Here is a 15545-nt window from a genome sequence, read left to right on the forward strand (position 1 = left end):
ATCAATAAGCTTATGTATATTAGAGAATTTATATCTACTTTTTCAAACCTACCTTTGTGTTCTTTGTGTTGGTCGTGTGGATTCATCTTTTCTCACTTTCATTCGTAGGCCCTGAAACAAATCTACCTTATTACGCCAGCTGCACCAACAAAGATTACTAGAACTATTTTGAGTAAATGTCTTGAATGTAATATTGCAAAAGTATTTAAAGCTGGGCTACTGATTTTGTGTTTGATTACAACAAAAAATAAATTTAAAAAATTGTCGTTCTGAAACAAATTTTTAATAGAACATGGGAGGAGACTGACATGAATGAAAACAAAAATCTGTCTAATTGTTCCTGTACGCCTTCTTCAAACTCTGCAACTGTTAATGAGATGGAAGCACTTGAAGAAAACAGCAGGCATTGGCCTATTAGTATCAGTGATACACTGTACTGTATCTGATACATAATGCATTCATGTTACTTTAATATCTGTTAACACTGTCATACACAGTGACAGTGTGGAATATGAATTACTCCTTATTTTGCTAAATCTGTGGGACATTTAGCAAAGAATACGTTTTTTAATTAGAAACTATTCAGCAGGCAAAGTATAATTGCGTATGTTTCTATTAGACTGAAAAATTAATTACAGTGGGAACTTACAAATACTGAGAATATCAGATGTCATGGAATTTAAAACTAATAACCTAGTCTGGGGAAAACCTTGGTAAACTGTATTGTATACTGTCCTGCTGGATATCCTCTTAAGGGTTTGTTTCAGTCATGACCAAGTATTGTGGTAGAAGCCTTTTCTCCCCATCCTTTCCTGAATTACAATTGATATTTTGACAGCATTTGATGTTAGCTGTATAAATTCATACAGTTTTATGTCTGTATATAGTCATAAACATAGATACACATTTTAAACTATATGCTGCGTATGCAAGTGCATATAATAACTGTTTTAAATTCTGCACCCTGATAGAAGCAGGCTGCCACAGATCCATAGACCCACATCCAAACAGCACTGAGGCTGTGTATTTTTAGTAGTAACGCAAATATGTGTACTTATACAATACACATATATACATGCCTCCCCCACAGAACAGCATTAACACCCACTTGACTCCTCCTGCCCTTTAGGTATTTGTAAGCATCAATAAGATTCCCACGGGTCCAGCCCTCTCAGCCTTTCCTTATGAGGGAGATGTTCCAGGTGCCAAATCATCCTTGTAGCTGCCCACTGTACTTTCCCTAGAAGTTCCCTGTCTTTTTTGAACTGAGGAGCCCAGAACTAGACACAGTAGTACAGATGTGGCTACGCCAGGCTGGAGTAGAGGGGATGATCAGCTCCCTTGACCTGCTGGCCACTCTCTATTTAATGCACCCAGGAGACTATTGGCCTTCTTGGCCACAAGGGCACACTGTTGTCACATAGGGAACCAGTTGTCCACCAGGACCCCCAGGTCCTTCTCCGCAGAGGTCCTCTCCAACAGGTCATACCCTAACCTGTACTGATGCATATATATATTTTTTCTTCCCAGATGCAAAACGCTGCACTTGCTCTTGTTAAACCTCATCAGATTTCTCTGTCTGCTATGGATAATAGAATAGAAATGATAGTGCTCATTAAGTCATTTTGTAGCTTTTTATTAGTCTTCCTCCAGCATGTCTATCTCTCTCATACTGGAAACCCAGAACAGGACAGAGGACTCCAAGTGTGGTCTTACCAGTGCTGAGGGGAAGGATCCTCCTTAAACAGCACTCCTCCTTAAGCAGCCCAGTGTACCACCAGTCTTCTTCCCATGAAAATACATTACTGGTTCATGGTCAGCTTGGTGTCCACCAGCTATTGTGATTACTTATTTTTGAGAGGATGGAATCAACTTCTTCTTTCCTGTTCAGAAATGTACAGCCATACTCACTGGTGTAGAGACAGATGGCACTGTAATGAAACTTCTAAATTTAAGGGTTTGAGTGACAAATGTGCAAAAGACATAGTAAAAACATATTGCTAAGCGACCATTAGAGAACTTATGATGAGGAGAAAGAAAAGTTCCATCAGAAAATCTCTCAATCACCACAATACTAATGTAAGCTCTTTGCATTTCTTCACAGTTAAATCAAAATTAAATTGCCTTCTCCACTAACTTTTGAAGCCTACATACAAATAAGCAACTGCAAGAGAGTTTAGGGTTAGGTACTTAGAAAGTTTTGGGGGAAGAAAGCTAAGTACTTTCTGCTTAATATCAGGCCACCCCTTTCACCACCTCCTCTTTGCTTTTAAAAAACAAATCATGCCTATTTATATGTTAGCAAAACTACTGTAGCATATTGGAGACAGTGATTTTGCATTGTTCTAACCATCGCTACACACGAACTGAGAAAATGCACCTATTATTACGGCAACGTGATCACTTCTGAAATAGACACTGCTACAGTTACTGCCACAAATTCTTCTGGTTAAATTGACAGGAAGCTGAGTGGCATGAGCAGCATTTTGCTGATAACTCGGAAGTTTCTGCTTCCAGTCAGTATATAAGATTCCCTGGGGAAAGTAGACTTCATCAGGTATGTCAAGATGACAAAGTATCACTGCCATACAATCTATTGAAAGATATGTTCTGGCGACCAGGTAAAAAGTGCTGTGACTACAAAAAAAAGAGAGAGGACAAGCTGTCAGGTGAAGAAGTGAAAGACGAGTGGTAGTATTTTCTCTCTACGATATTTCAAAACTTTGCATGTTGGTTTCAACTATGTCTAGTGAGACATATAGGTAAGATTCAGCACTGAATACAGAAAATGTATAAATCAGAGAGTAAATATGTCTGAAGACCAAGAACGGAAATTTCTCTTCCATACATAAAGATTGTCTTAGGATATATGTTCTGAGTTTTCCGGTCTTGAAGGTGTGGCTAAACACAACTGGTTTTGTTTGAGGGTTTGATTAAAAAAAAAGGTTTTTTAAAAAAGTAAAAAAAGTAAAAGTAAAGTTTTGCCTCTTATTTTATTATATTAGTCCAGGATGTCAGAGGCAGATGGTAGTGGCATGGCAATAAAGGTTGAACAGTCCCACCAGTATTCTGTTACATTTTGTTGCTGTTGACAGATGGCAGGAGAAGAGCAGTCTGACAAAATGGTGTCTGATTTGGAAGCATGTACGAAGCAAAGGTGTGCCATCGAATTCTTCCATGCAGAAAAAAATGGCATGAATTGACATTCACCTTCACTTGCTGAATGCTTATTGAGACTAAACACTGTACTATCATACAGTGTTTAGTACAGTGAGGCAGTGGGAGAGTGTGTTTCAGCAGTAACAGTAACTGTGGGTCATTTCTGCAGGTCTAGATTTTTACAATCACAGCCTACAGACTCTTGTTCATTGCTGGTGACTATATTGAAAGCTATTGTTTTGTAGCAGAAAATTTGCTCTCTCAAATTGTATTATTATGCTCTTTGTATCTGTTGTCTTTTCCACGTAAATGAAGAAGAGACATTACTTTAGAAGAAACTACGTATTTTTCAAAGGTTTTTCAGTCCTACTTTTATCAGCTTGAACACAGGGGCTTGGACAGAAAAGCAAGTTTTTATTATTTCTAAGACTATGTGGACATCTGTTATCCATAACATATAGAGAAAGTTGATAAAGTTTAACAAGAGCAAGTGTAGAGTCTTGTACCTGGGGAGGAATAACTACATGCTTCAGTACAGGTTAGGATATGACCTGCTGGAGAGGACCTCTGTGGAGAAGGATCTGAGTGTCCTGGTAGACAATTGGTTCCCCGTGAGCCAACAGTGTGACCTTGTGGCCAAGAAGGCCAATGGTCTCCTGGAGTGCATTAAGTAGAGCGTGGCCAGCAAGTCAAGGGTACTGATTCTCCCCTCTACTCCAACCTGGTGTAGCCACATTTGTACTACAATGCCTAGTTCTGGACTCCTCAGTTCAAGAAAGACAGGGATGTCCTAGAAGGAGCCCAGCAGAGGACCACAGAGATGATTAAGGGACTGGAGCATCTCTGATATGAAAAAAGGCTGGGTAACCCGGGTCTGTTCGGTCTGGGGAAAAGAAGACTGAGAGGAGATCTGATAAATATTTATAAATATCTACAGGGAGATGGGAGGCAACTGGATGAGGCCAGGCTCTTCTTGGTGGTGTGTAGTGATACTTCAAGGAATAATGGCCTAAAACTTGAACATGGGAAGTTCTTTACAGTAAGAGTGATGGATCACTAGAATAGGTTGCCAAGAGAGGTTGTGTAGTCTCCTTCTATGAAGATATTCAAAATCTGTATGGATGTCTACCTATTGTAGGGTACCTGCTTTAGCAGAGGGGTTGGTCTCCATGATCTCTCGACATCCCTTCCAACCCCTACGATTCTGTGATTCTGTGATAACATGGAAGTGTAATAGCACAGCAACCAGCTTTAGACTAGCAGTTTCAGCAGTTACAGTCAAATGGATTGAAAGAAATCAACTCTCGTGTCTTTTCCAAAGGCTCACTCAAACTAATGAATTTCAGCAAATGCAGAATGGCTGATCCATTAAGTAACTAACAATTCTTACTTTTAATATAAAATCATTGTTGTGTTGGATGAGCAAGTGGTTTGCACTGAAGCATATTTTGATGACTTTGCTCATGAGAGGTCAATTTATAGGCAGACAAGTGGGAGATTAAAATAAAAAAGGAAGGAACATCTCTACCTATCATTGGTAACAAACCATTATTTTGGCATAAATTTTGAAAATACTTTCCTGTAAGAGGTTAGAATTCTGATTAGAAAACAACGTTCTAATTTTTTCACCTTTGATTTTGTCTTAAATATGTATGTGGAATTTAATTGTTTATGATAGACACATATTTAACTGAAGGACATACTTTCCTTTGAACAGAAGTAACAAACTATTTTTATAATAAACAATTACTATTATTACAATTGCAAGTTCATATTTTAGTGGAAACAGTAATTTAAAGAGCAGTAAGTTCAAAAGAAAACATTTATGTAATTCTGTTTTAGCAAATGTTCTCTCAAATGACCCAGAGTCAAACCGTTATATAAATGTGTTTCAAAATATGAAGATTATGAAGGATTTTTTTTTTCCTTTGAAATTTACAAAATCCATTTTCCAAAACAAGATTTTAAGATTCAGGGCAGGTGCTTGCTAGAATTCAGCAAATTTGGATTCTGTATTTTTTCCGACTTTTCTTTTTTTTGCTTTTGTGCTTTGTTGTCCATCTTTGTCATAAAATACATATATATTCAGAACAGATAATAGCCATTTTAAAGATAAGTACTTGTTTCCCAAAGTTGAAATGTGTAGATAATTATAATTAATTTTTTTTAGTGTTTTGTTTAGGTTACTTAAAGTTCCTAGTTTATGGCTTCATGCTATGAGCTTGTGCTTATGCTTGAGCTTATGCTGTGAAATTTAAATATTGTCTAAAAGATAACCTTGAGCTCTTTGAAGTTTGAAAGAAAAAAAAAACCTTTTTTTTTTTTTTTCCCAGAAAACTGACTATGAGGAATTAAAGTGTGGCACAGATATATCTCATGAAGTCACTAGACTAGTGAGAATGTGTAGTGTACAGTTTAATGCAAAGGTCATTCTGAGATAAATAAATATCTATTCTATGACTTTTATTTCGCTCCTACTGAAAACCACTTTCACTATAGGATGGGGGAAATAGAGGAATGGGTTGCCTGAAAGTGTGGAGATACTGAAAGCTCAACCAGTCAAGTCCCTGAGCAGCGTATGTTAACTGGACATGCTTTGAGAAGGATCTGTGACTAAATCGCCTCCAGAGATCCCTTCAAGTGTAAATTACTCTGACTTTACACTCAAGATGCAACTATATGTGTGTGTTCTGTGTTACCTGTCAAGAAAGTTAATGGTTTTAGTAAATGTGCTTCAGTGTGGAAGGGAAGGCAGCATGGATCAACTAGGCCATTGCACAGAATTCCTTTTTCAGTCTACTTCTACTACTTCCAGAGCTGTGACATTACAAAAAAAAAAAAAAAAAAAAAAAAAAAAAAAAAAAAAAAAAAGGGCATGTTATCCTTTTGAATAGAATAGCTTCAATAGAGAGCATACTAAGTATTTGCCTTGTGTCCTCCATAAAAGAACAATATTCTTCTATTGCTAATCCAAGCCACAGTTGATTGAGTTAGAATTCTGAATTCTGCTGTGGGGATAATTGGGTACTGTTTCAGAAATGCCTGGGAATTTCTTGTGGCCTGTAACACGAGTTACCATACAAAGTTCTCAGTGTGCTGTCCTCTAAACACACAATCCTCTATAAAAAGAATGCTCCGTCCATCCGGAATTATCAGAATAACCCCGCATGTAAATGTCACCTTCTCCTTGCTTCACAGAGCCGCTGTGTCTGGATCAGACTGTCACTCACACAGGCACTTTCTCTCACTTCATTGAGTCTTGAAAATAAGCAAGAAATTTGAAATTTCTCCTTGTTCTTCCTCTTCCCCATTCAAACTGCTTCAATCTTTCTGGCCCACCTTAAGATAACTTCTGATGAACTGGTTTGTGAGACAGTAGCTGCTAGTATGTGCTTAAATGTGGGTTAGCATTTTTGCTGGATATGCAGAGTAATGTAATAATGTGCAGTTGTAACACTTTGGTGTGATGTTGGTTGTATTTCAGTTCTGCTAATGACTTTTTATTTTTCAACTTGTAGATTTTCTAGTAAATAACTTGATTCTTATACTGACTTGCACAGTATAATACTAGCGAGTTAATAAAAATCTGAATTAAATAGCCAATGCACATGTAAATTCTGAACAATTTTTGATATGAATCACACAGAATGGTGGCTTGTAGTTGGTATTCCTGATATGCTGATGCTTAACTTGAGTATAACTTTTCAGGTTTTTTGTTCAGTTGCTGTATCATTTAAAAACACCTTGGCTTGCTCCTGAGTACTTTCTTAACAGAAGGAACTTGGGGTGGGGAGAGAAGGTGGGTAGAGGGGGAGGAAGAACTGTAAACTGTGTGACATGATTAAGCGGTATGTTTAATATTGCTCTTTTATCCCTGGCGGATGTCCTTTAAATAAAATGAAGTGTAATTCACTGTTTCTACTGAGAATTCCCACTGTTTTCCAGAAACAGATTAAGTCCAAAAATTATGAAACATTAATCAAATTATTTGTTTTTACTGTTGTTTTTGTTATTAAGTGTTCTGAGTTAACAAAGTCATAGACCAAAATTGCAAATACTCTTGCTGCTTAAAACGCATTTATTCAATATTGTTTGAGTAAGTCTGCTGGTAAATGGGTTACAAAGAAATATATTTTTTCCCTTGTTTCTAGATACTCTTTGTATGTTAAAGAGTAAGAAAAAAGGAATCACAAGTTACCTAAATAATAGCCTACCAGCTCTGTTGTGACATGATAGTGAAGTTGTTGGTGATTTCTCTTGTTTTTTAATAAGGGATGTGGATGAGTCAACATTGTATTCCAAATTATATTATAGTTCTTGAAAATTCCTAGATCACTCATATTAGTAGCATTGGGTCAGGAATGGTGGAACTGTTTTGAAAATCTGAAAAAGAAAAAATAGCAAAGTAAAAGTTGTTGAACAAAACAAAAAAAAACCAGAATGCTATTATCTTTCAGAGTAAGAATTTCTTAGATGCTATTTAGATTTTAATATAACCACAGGGTATTAACTAGGTTTGTTTATTTGTTTTTTGATAGTTTTTGTTTTATTATTATTTTTATTATTGTTATTTTTATTATTAAAGAAGTAAAAATACTTCTGGAATTCAGAGGACAAATTATCAGTAGAAACAAAAGACCACCCTCTAGTTAGCAAAGATTAACAGCATATTTCTGAAACCAGTGTGAGCTAGTTGGTCAGTTTCATTTGAAGGCCTGTTTTGGAGATGATTTTTTATCCACTGAGTTCAATAGAGCATTTGTTTTTAAAACGGTATGATAGAATTTTAATTAGGCTTTAAATGTTTATGGAATACTACATTGTGTCTGTCTACATAAATTAATGTTTCCAGATTTTCCAGGTTTTCCAAATTTTAAAAATAGCTTAATATGCTTTTGTCCTATTGATTTGACCATGAAGGAGAAAAATCAATGAGGATAAGCAGTGAATTTATGGAAGTGCCATATATAATCCATAAGAAGCTTCAAACATAATACATAACATTCTGATAAAAATGTTTCTGGTCATTTGGAGACAGGATATAAAATAATCTTCTACTGTTCCTTCTCACTAAGCACAGAAAGAGAATGATCTAGTTCAGAAGCTGTAGAATGAACATTGGGATAATCTCTCAAAGGTCTTACTAGCCCTTTTTAAATCTATCTAATCGCTCAAAACTCTACTATTTTCCCTTTTTGTTTTGATTTAGCAGGAAGGGAGAATAAAATAGATTATTAGTCTTTAATTTTAAAAACTTTCATACACATACATAGAATGTGTGTTTATTTTTAGTCTGAGTACAATTTTTTCCCAATGATTTTTTTTCCCACATGGTTGGAGAGTCATTCCATCTGTAGTTCCTTAGAAGGCAAGGTTATGTTAATTTTGTTCTAAAACTCAGTAAGATGGAAGGGTTTTTAAGTATTTTTTACCCAGTGAAAACCTTAACCACAGAACAAAAGGCAATGTAAGTGTAACAGTGATAATAGATAAAATGAAAACTGAAGTCTAATGTTTTATTATTAATTCCATAGTAGCTGTTTTCTGTGTTGCATATAAGAAAAATAATGTAATAATAATAAAAGAAAATGTTTAGGGGAAAGGGGAGAAATTAGCAGACAGTTCCTACTCTTCTCATTCTTTCTTCAAAGATATTGCAGTATTTGTACTTCATACCTGTATACAATCTGTACAACCTTGACTCAAAGACAAAGTACTAAAATGTGTCTAAGTCCCAGTGTCTACAAACAATTTCAGTGAGTTGAAAGGATCGAATCAGACCAGAACCAACCAAAAGAAGATTCTTTTAAGAAAATATGAAATAATCTTGTGCTCTATTTACCAATTTTTAAGAAGTTGAAAAATTTATTTTCATTTTTTCTTTGTAAAGCAATAAATGGTATTTTTTATTTAAATGTTTATTTTGCAAACAAGTTGCCTTCCGTCTCTGGAGGCATTCAAGGCCAGGGCAGCCTGGTCCAGTGGTTGGCAACCCTGCACATGGCAGGGGGGTTGAAACTAGGTGTTCATTGCAGCTTGTTCCTTCTGTTCTTAAATTTCATGTAGGAAGATGAGGTAATGGTATGTTGTGGTGATAATATTTCTTTCTTAAGTAGAGTGATTATTTTTTCTTTTATGCTAGATCCACAGAGTGAAATATAAATTAATGTGCTTTACTACTTTCTTTTTTAAGCATCTAGTTCATTCCAAAGTTAAAATTATCCTACATTAGTGTGACCTTTTGCGAGATCTTATAGCAGTAGTATTTTTCAGTGACACAAGTTACAGAAGAGGAGCCAGAATCTCAGCTGAAATCTGTATAAATCTCATCTGTCTCTCTTGGTTGGAGTGATGCTGATGTTGCAATATTTATGCAAAACAGGGAAGAACTTGGCTGCTTTCACATCTCTAAATTTAGGATGTGGGTGGGCCAGGACAGTGAGCAGTTTATAACATCTCTGTGCAGCAAACTTAATAAATCCATTTTGTATGTGACCTCTGTAAACTTTTCATCATATATTAAAAATGTTGCTGTGCTGTTGACAATAAGTGTCAGTATGAAGAAAGAATGGAGGAAGACCTTGTACACTTATTTTGTTTCCCGAAATGTTAAAAGCACTATAATTATAGGTCATTTGCATGATTTCTTCGGTAATTAAGAGTTTTAATTGCATTTAGTTCTAGGGAATTAGTTAAGCTGTTCATTATGCATATTTCCTTCCATAATCATCATCTCTTCTCATACACTAAGTTTAGTTACATCATGGAAGTCAACTAAATCTTTTAAGACAGTAGAGAAGTACAATTCTTTGTATGACCTGGATTAGAAACAGTCTCTGAAAAGCCTTGATAATGCTGTTTTGTGCAACATTTAAGTTTTGTCTTCAAAAAGGAAAGCCTGTTAGGGTTTCATTTACTGTTTCAGGATGCATAGAGTTCTTAGGGTAACAAACTAATCTATTCTTAGGAAAACCAATAGGCAGAAGTATGTTTCAGTTCTAATTGCAGCTGTTTCAGATTTGCATATTTATAGTACAAATACTGATCAACAGTTGAAAATATCATATTGTTCAAACTGGAAGAAGAAAAGAAGGCATTTAGAGATTGTATAAATGAAATCAGCACAGGAGAGATTGGTTTAGTTCTGTTGGCTCACTGAAAGTTACTAAAGTTTGCTTTATAAAATGGAAGATAGAAAACACATTTTGCTTTTCCTTGTCTGACCCCAAGTTGTTGAAGATGTATTCATGGGCAAGGATCAATATTTTAAAAAGAAAAGAAAGTGTAAAGAAAGGGTTCACTCCTTCTGTCTGTTCTGATCTCTGATACATATCATAGAAATGGGATACACTTATATAGTGCATCTATTTAATATGTCTTGCAAAAGTGTTTTCTTTGATCATAATAAAGGTTTTACAGGTTGTGACTTGGTACTCTGAGAGAAGAACAGATAAACTCTGCACATCCTTAATCTTTCTTGATCAAAGAGTGTTTTAAGAAACCTAAAAGCAAAAAGACACGGTATACTGTTGTATGTTCTCTTCCAATGCATCAAATCTGAATTCAGGCAAAAGTTAAACTAAGTTTCTCTATTCATTATTTTCACCCAGTAAGTATTATTTGGTACAATCTCTTATATTATGAAGAGAAGGATAAGACTCATCCAGTGTAGGAAAGCATTGGCTACGTTGGCAAAGACCATGAAGAGTAGCCTAATGCATGAGAGAAAAATTAGTAATGAGCCATAGTTTCAGTGACTGGAGGTTGTGGAGAGCACTGTACTTTTATCCCAGCATCAGTATTGAATTACTGAAATGACTTGTGGCAATATTTTTGATATTAGCGGTAGTAACACTACTAATAACTTAGCTAGTAAATACAGTCTGAATTACAGAACTGTTAGAAAGCATTGGTCAGCATAAGTCTCAGATATTGGATACTTGAATTGTCCATACTTTGGATTGTTTATGACCAAAAATTCAAACTTAAGATTGCATGACGTAAGGAAGAGATTCTTTATTTCATGCTAGAATGAACTTCAGAAGCATAATGTTTTATTATATAAATGTTCGAACCAGGTGATCAACGTGACTTTGTATGAGTTTTTCACAATCCAGTTGAACTGTGTGTGTCTTTGTAAAATTATTTTACATGTGTTTTAAATGGCTCCTTAATGTCATTTGCCTTATTCCATGCCTTTAGTTATGGTCCTCAGCTGATACTAACCTCAAAACTTACACTGTATGCTTACTGTCTTCTTTCCTTCAGCTTTTGCTGACAGAAAAAACATTATTTTCAGTGTGACTGGTTACTGACTTTTTTTATTTTTTTTATTTTAAATAGGGTTCACTCTGCCATTATTACACACTCTGAAATATGCAAACATATTTCAATTTAATTCAATTAGTTCAACTCTTCAGTACTGTATTTCATGTCTAAATAATACTTGTGTTTTGCTAAAATGTATCCTACCAATATAGTAAGGAAAAATGAAGAGTTCTATGAAATGGTGCACTGGCCAATTGCAAAAACTCCAGTATTATTCAGATACATGCAAAAAAATTGAGAGGACAAACTTTTCAGCACTTTAGTTATTCTACATCTTAATATCTTTGAGGTCAGTAAAAATATTGTGGTGGTGGGAAGTATGAAGAAGTATTATCTATCAAAATCGAATTTTATATCAGATGCTGAAGTAGCTTTATGAATTTTACTTAGGCAAACCAAACAGTACTGAAGGTGAGATTGTACGTTTGATAGTCATATTTATTTTTAATGAATATTAATTACTATGTAGTTGACTGAGCTCATGATTGTTGCTTTAAAGCACACATGAATATTTTTTTCCAATAATATGTGTAATTTGAAACTCTGAGAACGTACCTTTGGTTGTTTTCTTTCAAGTTTTTCCAGACTTTGTATGTTTCTTATATATGTATATGGATAATGCATGCTATATAAAGAGTTTGGATGTTTCATCTCTCTTACTTTAGTTAGTTTAATTTACAACATTTCAATTTAATAATTGCTAAAGTAATTAAACCGAATAGTATGAAGTACCTTTATGTTAGGACTTAAAAAATACTAAGATACTATGTGCTTGCTTTTTTCAGAAAAGTCAATTTCTAATCCAGTAATCAAAAGCTACAGTACGTTATCCAGATTAGTTTAAATGCCGAAACAGAGAAAATGAATGCAATTTTTTTTTTTTAAAGTATACCCATTCAATTTGAAAAATACTGTATTTCTTATTCAGTATTGTACTATTAAACTCAAATTTCACACAAACAATAATTATTTTTTACAACCTTCATTTCATGTTGTCCATAATTTCACTACTCTGCGATTTTGACGGTTTTAAGATATGTAACTTTAACCTGACTAAGCTGTATTCTCTGAAAGTAGCAGTCCAATATAATTGCTGATTTTCTTGTCACCATTGTTTTGAAAGAAATAAAACATGAGGCAATTAATTCAGCAGTACTCTCCTGACAAATAATTTCTACCTAACTCTCCACTCACTCAGAGTCCTAATATTGACCTAAGTACTTTAGTCTTTTCACCTCTCATATACATTGAGAAATGCAAAGTTGTAAAGTGGGTCTTAGTTAAATTGCCTGCTTGTAAAGCTATGTAAGCACATGCTTAACTTTACATTAAGCCTCTGCTTAAATCTATTGCTATAAAAGAAATTTCTTAGAAACATCTGGATAATCAATTGTTGGGATTTGAATATGTATGTTGATGCTTTTTGAATTAATTAATTAATTTAAGGTTAGTTACCTTGCAGATGTTCAAATTTGGAGGTTTAGCCATGTTCTAATTAGGGACTGCCTAAATCTGTTTTATTCAGTATCATTCTTTCTTTATAAATAGAATATTAAAAGTTTGTTATAACATGATTCTTTCGCTTCTTTTTCCTTACTTCCTTGTTTCTCAGTGTCTTGTGTTTGAAGATTCACCGCTTGGAGTCAAAGGAGCACTGGCAGCAGGAATGCAAGTGGTTATGATTCCAGATGAAAATTTAAGTCCTGATCTTAAAAAGGAGGCAACTCTGCTGCTCAATTCCATGGAGGACTTTAAACCAGAGCTTTTTGGTTTACCAGCATATGATTAATGCCTAATGTCTCTGTTCATAAGCTTGACTGGAGTTCAGGAAACCAGAATGAAATCTTGTTAAGATTTTGTAATTGCTTTGTTTTGTCTCTCTTTCTTAAATCTGGAGCAAATAAATTCTGTTAAAACTGTGTCTTCCACATTGTTCTAACCTTTGAAAATTGACTGAAATATTACATATTTGCACTCATGATATATGTGAAGTTAAAACAGTGTTTCATCTTCTAAAGTGATCCAGCTTTATTCTCTGTACATCATAATGTTTTCTGGGAATATTATGAAACTATTTAGACAATTTATTGTAATTACATTATAAACTTCTTGTACTGTTCCCATTTGAATGGCTTACTGTTTAGCCTTGAACCAGAAATCTGTTCTGGATCGGCTTATATCACATTACATTGGTTTTGATACAGTTATCACTATTAAACGCATCCAGTTTACCATTTCCTCATCCTTTGCTTGCCTGTCTATTCCCCTTTGTATCCTCATAGTTTTATTTTCTATTTTTTTGTTACACTTCCTGTGTGGTTTTGTTTTGTTTGTTTGTTTCTTTCTTTCCTTTACTTGGATTTTTTTTTCTGTTCCTGGAGGGTTTGACTTGCAGAGGTCCCTTACAGCCTTCATTCTGTCTCTGACCTTTGGGTCTTGCCTGCTATAGAGCTATACAAGGTTACATGATCCTTCTATTTAACCAAACCACTTTTCATCTGCCTCTTTATATTCTTCCTGTTTTCCATGTTGCCATGTATCCTTCCCTTCCATTTGTGTGAGAGGTATTCATTCTATCTTTTTGTTTCAATTTTGATAAAATTATGGCTTTAGCTCCTACACGTACAAGTAGCTTTCTCTAGGCTATCTCAACTTTCTTGTTCTTTATTTTTATTGGCAAAAAGCCATGTTTTCTGGAGACATCTTTAATATCTATTTTTAAATTGTAGAAATTGTCATTTTGTTTGATTTAAATATTAAAATTTATTTTTATGGCAAACGGTTTCCACAAAATGATCATTTTGTCATCTATCCTTATTAATTCTATGTGTTTCTGATATCTTGGCAGAATAACAGTAAGGACCGAGTTAGAAAATGCTGTTCATACAGACAGGTTTTAATGGAATCCAAAGTACATATATATTGTGGTGGAAGCAATGCATTTTCTTTTTCTAAGGAATTCTACAGTGGGTGGGTTTATAACATTTATAAATTTAAACATTTAAAAAGAAAAAATCTAATTGATTTTCCGTAATATACTCCAAAATTACAGAATCACAGAATCACAGAATCACAGAATCACCCGGGTTGGAAGGGACCCCAAGGATCATGTAGTTCCAACCCCCCTGCCTAGCAGGGCCACCAAACATACATATTCAGATCAGGTTGCCCAGGACCCCGTCCAACCTGGCCTTAAACACGTCCAAGGACGGGGCATCCACAACCTCCCTGGGCAACCCGTTCCAGGGCCTAACCACTCTCCTAGTAAAGAACTTCCCCCTAACATCTAACCTAAATCTTCCCTCCTTCAACTTAAAACCATTTCCCCTAGTCCTGCTGTTGTCAGCCCTTTTGAAGAGTTTACTCCCCTCCTGGGTGTAGGTTCCCTTCAGGTACTGATAGGCTGCAATGAGGTCACCCCGCAGCCTTCTCTTCTCCAGGCTGAACAAGCCCAACTCCCTCAGCCTGTCCTCATAGGGGAGGTGCTCCAGCCCCCTGATCATCTTAGTCGCCCTCCTCTGGACCCTTTCCAAAATCTCAATGTCTTTCTTGTACTGAGGGCTCCACACCTGGACACAGTACTCCAGATGGGGCCTCACAAGAGCCGAGTAGAGAGGGACAATCACCTCCCTGTCCCTGCTGGCCACCCCTCTCCTGATGGAGCCCAGGATCCCATTTGCCTTTCGAGCTGCCAGAGCACACTGCTGGCTCATGTTCAGTCTCTCGTCCATCAGGACCCCCAGGTCCTTCTCTGCCGAGCTGCTCTCAAGGACCACTCCTCCCAGCCTGTACAGGTGCCTGGGGTTCTTCCGGCCCAAATGCAAAACCTTGCACTTTGCCGTGTTGAACCTCATTAGGTTCACCCGAGCCCAGCCCTCCAGCCTGTCGAGGTCCCTCTGAATGGCATCCCTTCCTTCCACCGTATCAACCGCACCACTCAGCTTGGTGTCGTCAGCAAACTTGCTGAGGGTGCACTCAATTCCCTCATCGATGTCATTAATAAAGATGTTAAAGAGCACCGGTCCCAAGACAGACCCTTGGGGGACACCACTTGTTAC

The 15545-nt window shown here is 35.9% G+C and overlaps 1 protein-coding gene across 2 annotated transcripts in view; it reads left to right on the forward strand.

Moving 5' to 3' along the window:
* LOC125685541 (pseudouridine 5'-phosphatase) overlaps window positions 1-14542 on the forward strand; it is a 60970-nt gene extending 46428 nt beyond the window's left edge. The window contains exon 5 of one of the 2 annotated variants that reach the window (XM_048928650.1): window positions 13100-14542. In XM_048928650.1, coding sequence (XP_048784607.1) covers window positions 13100-13276 — 177 coding nt within the window. In that variant the 3' untranslated portion in view covers window positions 13277-14542. The remainder of the gene's footprint in view (window positions 1-13099) is intronic. The other variant, XM_048928640.1, reaches the window with a different exon arrangement.
* Window positions 14543-15545: the final 1003 nt, after the last annotated feature.

Source organism: Lagopus muta, chromosome 1 (assembly GCF_023343835.1).
Source record: "Lagopus muta isolate bLagMut1 chromosome 1, bLagMut1 primary, whole genome shotgun sequence".
Taxonomy (NCBI): domain Eukaryota; kingdom Metazoa; phylum Chordata; class Aves; order Galliformes; family Phasianidae; genus Lagopus; species Lagopus muta.